Genomic DNA, 6,726 nt, shown 5'->3' with positions numbered 1-6,726 from the left:
CTTCAAGGGGCTTTAGCCACGTGGATGAGCTGGGAGGGGAAGAGGGACACAAACCTCCAGACTGGGACAGATCAGGGTTCAATCCTTTTAACAGGGCTGCAGCAAAATCCTGCAGACAACAAGTATCCTCCAGCCTCCAAAGGAGAGGGCTGGATGGGAAGGGCTGCAGAATCCTAATTAGCTCTTGGATATTAATGAACCGGCACTGAAGCAAACAAGCCAGCGACGGCGGCTGGCACAGCTCCTGCCACCACCTCCCAGTCCCAGCACTGGGCTGCCTGCACAAGGGGGCTTTGGTGACACAGCTTCTGGAGTTAGGAACAGCCAGGGACATGGGGACCCAGTGAAACAGGGAAACACTGTGGGATGGGAGCTGCTTCGGCACCATGGCGCCAGGAGGAGACAAAGCACCTGGGACATGAAGGCATGTGGCAGGGCCTGCCTTGGTCCCAGTCCCCATCTCCACAGCTGACACTGGGAGATGCCACTGCTCACACAGGGACACCCACCTTGCCAGGGGTGTTCTGCAAGACCAAGGCTGAGTCACTTCATTCTCAGATGAAACCAGCAGCCTAGGGACAGGACACCCTGTCACAAGCCATGCCAGTGAGTGTGCACTAGCTTGGAAACCTAAAAGCCAGCAGCTGGAAACAGAAGGCATGTAAATAAACCCTTACACTGGACATCTGTGCCTCAGTCCCTCTTTGAAAGGCTCTATGGGGCACCCACCAGGGAGCAATGGGGTACAGAGCCTTCGGTATTAATTAGTACTATTAGTTAATTAATGCTGCTAGACAGGGAGGGGAAGGAGCCTCCCTCTTGCCTGAGGAGAGCCAGTGACTGGCAGTTCCTTTCTCATCTCCAGGGCTAGCGCCTGCTAAGGTGTGTGTGGGGTGGTGTGAAGGGGCTCCCCACACATCACCTCCAGCACCCCCAGTGCAAACCTGGGAACCACCCACCAGCAGCTGCTGGATTCACAGCTCAGTCTCAGCCCCACCACTAGCAAAGAGCACCCAAAGAGTGGGGAAGTCCTAGCCCAATACAGGCCACAGGGGCAAGCCCTGCTGAAGCGACCCTAAGCTCAGCATGATACAAAAACAATCAACACAGGCAATTCTTTGTAGAGGCACCACCTCGAGCACAGGCTCTACAAAGCTCAGGTCACCTCCTGCCTGCCTTTACCAGCATCTCCCGCAACAAGCCCAGCCTGGGAGGACACGTGAGCCTCACCCCAGTACTCAGCTAACTGAGCTCCACTTGCTAGCACAGCCCCACTGAGCCTGCAGACTATATCCCACCTCTCCCTAGCCTCATATAAACCCTCCTGGAAAGGCAGGAATCACTGTGCTGTGCTGAGCCACCAGAAGTTGATTAAGCCCTAATTAATTGCATTAAGGTCAGCCAATGTACTCTGTTAAGGAAGAAAGCCAATAATTAAACTCCACGTGGGGCGTGCTTCTGCCATCAGCTCCCCAGGCTGCAGCAGCCCAGTTGGGCTCGTCAGGGTCACAGCCAGCACCACTCACTGGCACATGGTGGTGGCAGCCAGGGAAATAATTAAGTGCCAGGCATGAAACCATCAGCACTTTAGTGGCCCGTTGACAAAACCCACCCAGCAGTGTTGTCAGCAGCGGGAAGACTCAAGGTGGAGGGGACCACAGGGGGACACCTGCTCCACCAGAGCATCCTTTGTGGGGAGCCCTGCATTGGACGCAGTTGTGCCCAGCCAGGCAAAGCCACTTCCCTGGCAGTGCTGGGGCAAGGAGAGCAGCAGGGGCTGGCACGGGTGCCTGCCCGGGGAGGCAAACCCTGCGGGTGCTGACAATAGGGTTTTGTATTGCCTAGACGAGAGCACCTGCCCCGGCGCTGGGAACCAGCCAGGGCCACCATATGGAGGGGACTTGCCCCTCATGATGGCAATGCTCTCTTGGCACAGGGCCAGCCTGGTTGGTGATGAGGCTCCCAGCACACTACGGAGCCCAGGTGCTGAGCTGGGCAGGATGGGGCCATTCAAGCCCTGCCTATGCCCATCACCAGTCCAGGCTGGAAATGAAACCACCATGCAGAGGTAATGGCTACAAGCCCAGTTACAAGTGTCAGGCTGTTCCTGGGCACCCCCAGCTCAGTGCTACATTCCTTGAGGTGGTGAGGGTTTTGCAGGGCAGCCCCAGTGCTGAGCCAAAACCTGCCCTAGAGCTTTGTGGCAGAGCAGGGAGGAACGTGGCAGCGTGAGCTGTTCCTGGGGTGAGGGATAGGAGCGCAGGTTGCTCGGGACTCTGCCGGTTCAATCCTTCCCTGGCAGCAAACTCATTTAAGGCTTTTCTTTGCTCCCAGCTGAAAAAATAAAGGCCAAGGTAATCTGCCTGCCTGTCCCTCTTTGTCTCAGGGATAATAGCAGGCAGTGCAGTGTGAAGCCCCCCAGGGCTTTGCAGATTACAGCTTTCAGAGATGTCTACAGTGCCTGGGCAAAAATGAGAGGTGGTGGAGCAGAGCGGGACAGCACAGGACGTCACAAGGTCACCCACTCCCTGCCTGCCTAAGTGCATCTCCCCTCTCCTTCCTCTGCTGCCAGCCGGGTGGGTGATGGGATGGTGACAGGATGGTGGTCAGGCCACAGGACAGCAGCACAGTACACTTCTGGACCTCCCAGCTCAAGAGGCTGACTCTTCACTGACAGCAGAGCCAGGAATATTTCACAGAAGCTTTTTGCTTTATAATTTATATTTTGCCAATTCTGATAATTAAACACCTGATTTGGGGTGGGGGAAATAGAGACAAAACCATGTAAAGCACTGCAGTAAGCACGACAATGCAAGCTGCCACTCCTGTACTCATGATGACTTCTTTGCAAACCACCTACAGCCCTGAAATGACTGGCTGGAGACACGAATTGCTGCATGGTGCTGAGCTGCAACTGGCTTTTCAATAACTCAAGGGGTCAAGACAAGAGAGAAAAAATCCCAAACCAATTCCCCCCATTTTGCCATTAGTTTTGTCTGGCAGGAGGCGTCCCAGCTCCAGCAACAAATATCTGCTCAGGAACATCTCGTGTCTAAAAGCACAAGAGAAAAAGGGGAGGTGGGAGGAAACCCTATGCCCAGCCTTCTTTTCCCCTGGCTGAGTTCAAATGGCTTCAAGAGGGCAGACAGAGGCTGGCAGCACCTTGTGCCGGTGCTCAGCAAAACAATGCAGGCAGACAGGCAGGTCAGAAGAAGCTGCCATCCCTTGATATCCCTTTCCCCAGCTCTCTGTCCCCACTGCAGCTGCCCACGCCAGCCCCAGGTCTCAGCCAAGCTCCAGCTCCCGCTCTCATCCCCTGCTCTCAGCCCCTCTCTGCCTCCCGTCACCAAACACATCACTCCTCCAAATACAGCCCACGGAGCTGGTGTGGCAGGGCAGACACTGGTGAAATGGAGGGGCCTGACCAGGACACCCCATGGTGCAGGGCTGGGTGCCTTCATGCTCTGCTCCCCTATAGCTCAGCATTATTTAGTTTATCCAAACCATCAGGTGCCCAAAGCCACAACAACATCTTCCAAAAAAAACTTCCTGGGGATGAGGTATCTGTGCAAATGTTTTGTAGACCCCAGTGTGTTTGTACCCCCAAAACACTCCTCATGCCTGCTGTGTGGCACCCACCCTGAGCATCACCTCCTTTCTGCCTTTCAGAGCCAGCCCCAAGACAGACAAGGAACCAGACAATAAAACCATAGCTAAATGTGCAGTCCTCAACAGCTCAGCTCTGGGTTCAGCAGACCTTGTCGCTCCTCTGCCCCACTCATGGTGCCCCCACCTTCCCTCAGGCACCCTGTCCCCTAGGAGTGACATCCACGCTGGCTGCTGCCCGACGTGATCCGCAGCACGCCGTTGAAATTCTAGCTCCGGTCTCCGTAGCGGATGGAGATAAGAACAAAACTACTCCCTGCTTACAAACAAGGAGCCAGATTCTGCCACCAGCACCCAGATGGCAACACCTGAGTGGTGAGGCCAGGCCCAGCCATGAAGCAGCTCTGTGTGAGAAGTGCAGCTGAGATCCCACAGCCTGCCTGTGCTGCGGGAAGCAGGGATCAGTCCTGGCTTCTTTTACCTGGGGCCGGTGTGAATCCCAGCAGCACAGGAGGAGCGACACAAAGTGAAGGCGGCTGGGGGAAACGGGATTCCCTCCTGGGGATGGTATCAAAGACACACGCAAAAGGGAAAATAAAAGGCTGAATACCCCCACACACCTTGTCCCCCATCCCTGCTCCAGACAAAGGCAATCCTAGGCATAGCAGCACACACATGAAACACAACCGCCACCCTGAGACCCCAGTCCGTCTGCACCCCCCCAGCCCTGTGGGACTCCCAGGAACCAGCACCATGCACAGACCCAAGTGACAGAGATGCCCAAGTCCAGGCATAGGGCCCGCACCACAAATCATACTGGGAGAAAAGCCCACCCTTGGGAAAGCAGCACCAGGGAGGTACCTTTGCGATCCCCAAGCAAACAGACAGTGCTCCCCAGCCACAGGGCATCCCAATGCCACCCGCCCGGGGAGGTGACAGGTATTTACTGGGGTGAGTGGCTGTCCCCCCGCGCTGGGGACCTCGGCTGGAGGGGCTGCCATTGGCTCCTGTGCCACCAGGGCAGCATCGTTCTCCAGGGGCTCGCTCTGCCAGGGCCAACTTTACAAGGGAAGCAATTATTTCTGGTTTGTTTTTTTTTTTTTTTCCCCCAGCTGAAACAAAGAGGAAGGCTACAGCGGGCGAGAGCATGGATGAGAAAACAGGAGGGGGGTGGGGGGACTGGAAAAAAACACACACAAACCCACGGATCTTGAAACAAGAGGGAAGGATAAAAAAGAAACCGGAGGCTGCAGAGATAGACGTGAAGATGGGAGGGTAAAAAATTGCAGAGGGAAGAGGCAGCAGCCCGGAGCTGAGCGGGGAGCTCGGCCGTGTCACACATACCGCACCCCCGATGCCGGCTATCCCCATAAGCCCTCCGGGACCAGCCAGGCAGACACCGTGTCCCCCAGGGCGTCTGCCCCTCGTGGGCCAGGGCTCTGTGGGAAGCAGGGGGAGCAGGGAAGCCAAGCACTCGGTCCCCCGGGGCACGGCTACGGCTCCCTAAGGTTGCTCCTTTCTTGGGTGGGCTCTCCAGCAGGCCTCCGTGTCCCCATGACGGTGGCAAGAGGGGTGGCCTCTGAGGACGTGGGGGACCCAGCATGCGAGCGAGGGGTCCCCACCTCAGATCCACCTGCCATCGCAGCAGGCGCCCACGCCCTCGCCAGCCCCCAGCATACCTCGGCCCCGCTTTCAGTGGAGTACCCGAGAGACCTTCTATCACCCCGAGAGCCTTCCGGGACCGCACACACTCCGTCCCGGGAGGCAGCCGCTTCCCTCCCGGCATCCTCCCGCAGCAGGAATCCAGCCCCGGTTCCAGCCGGGCGCCACCGGCCAACGGCAGCCGGAGCAGGGAGAAACAGAGGAGCGACCCCCGCGACGGGCTCCTCCGCTCCCCATCCCCGGAGGTGCTCCTGCCAAGGCCGGTATCGGCCGGGCAGGATCCGGCCCCGCTCCCCGCCCTTCCCCTGGACTCAGCGAGACGAGCCCTGGTGCACCCGCCCCACTGCCCGCTCCTGCTCCAGCAGCAAGATCTCCACCACCCGATCCCGGTGCCGGTGCCGGTCCCAGTCCCGGTCCCGGTGCCGGTCCCAGTCCCAGTCCGAGTCCCAGTCCCAGTCCCAATGCCGGTGCTGGCCCCGGTGCCGGTCCTACCTGCTCGGCGCCTCCGTCCCCGTCTGCAGCCGCCGCCGAGTCGCGCTGCCGCGGGGGCGGGCAGTGGGAAAGGGGGGGCGGTGAGAGCCCCCTCCCCGCCCCCGACCTCCTCCCGGCACCGGCGGTCCGCCCTGCTCGGCCCCGACCCTGAGCCCCGACAGCGCCGGCCGTTCTCCATACCCCCTCTGCAGCCTCCCTCCGCCCCCCGCCCCGCGCTGCCCAACAACCCCCCGGAACTCCCAGCCCCGGGGACGTACTGGCGGAGCACAGCTCAGATACGGGGCAAAGGTGGAGCCCAGTCCAGAATGGGGGGCACAGCCTCGGATGGGGGCACAGATGAGCATGTGGGTTACAAGGTGAGTGCATGGGTCAGGATAGGGGGAGCACCAGGGGAGCACAGCCTGGGATTGGGATACCCACCCTGGTGGAAAGATCAGAACCATCTCAGCCAGAGTGGAACATCATCACTGGCCTCTTCCCCATTCACTACCCACTGAGTGGAGTCAGGTCCAGGAAAGGGGCTGACTGTCCCCAGACACGTGGCAATAGGGCTCTGCAGGTGCATTCCACACCGGTGCTGCAGCTCAGTGCTGGGGCACACACAGGTCCCCAAAACCATGCATGCGTGGGCACTCTTCCATGGTTTTAAGCTGGGTAAGGTGGCTGCCACACTCCACCCCAGGTGAAACCAACTCAGAGGGGGCACTGGGGCTGGTGGTGTGCCCCATCCATAAGCATGCTTTGACCATTGATGCCTCACAACCAATTTACCTCCTTGTCCATCTCCGAGGGCTAGGGCCAAGCCAGCAGAAAAATCAAAGGTAATGCACAGATGGCATCCAGGCTTGGGAACACCAGCCCCTGCAGCTCTCCTCTTCATGCCAGGCAGAGAGGGGATGGTGAGATGGGAATTCCATGATGCAAGATGCAGACCCTGTATGCCCTTTTGCCCATACCAGCCTAAGG

General features: G+C 58.6%; 1 protein-coding gene across 1 annotated transcript in view; it reads left to right on the top strand.

Annotated features, from left to right (window-relative positions):
• Positions 1-5,207: 5,207 nt before the first annotated feature.
• Positions 5,208-6,726, top strand: part of DNAH1 (dynein axonemal heavy chain 1) — a 115,366-nt gene continuing 113,847 nt past the window's right edge. The window contains exon 1 of the mRNA XM_054387214.1: positions 5,208-6,116. Within this exon, the coding sequence (XP_054243189.1) occupies positions 5,208-6,116 (909 nt within the window). The remainder of the gene's footprint in view (positions 6,117-6,726) is intronic.

Source organism: Indicator indicator, chromosome 15 (assembly GCF_027791375.1).
Source record: "Indicator indicator isolate 239-I01 chromosome 15, UM_Iind_1.1, whole genome shotgun sequence".
In the NCBI taxonomy this organism is placed as follows: Eukaryota; Metazoa; Chordata; class Aves; order Piciformes; family Indicatoridae; genus Indicator; species Indicator indicator.
Note: the sequence above shows the minus strand (reverse complement) of the source record. Positions and strands in the feature narration are given on the sequence as shown.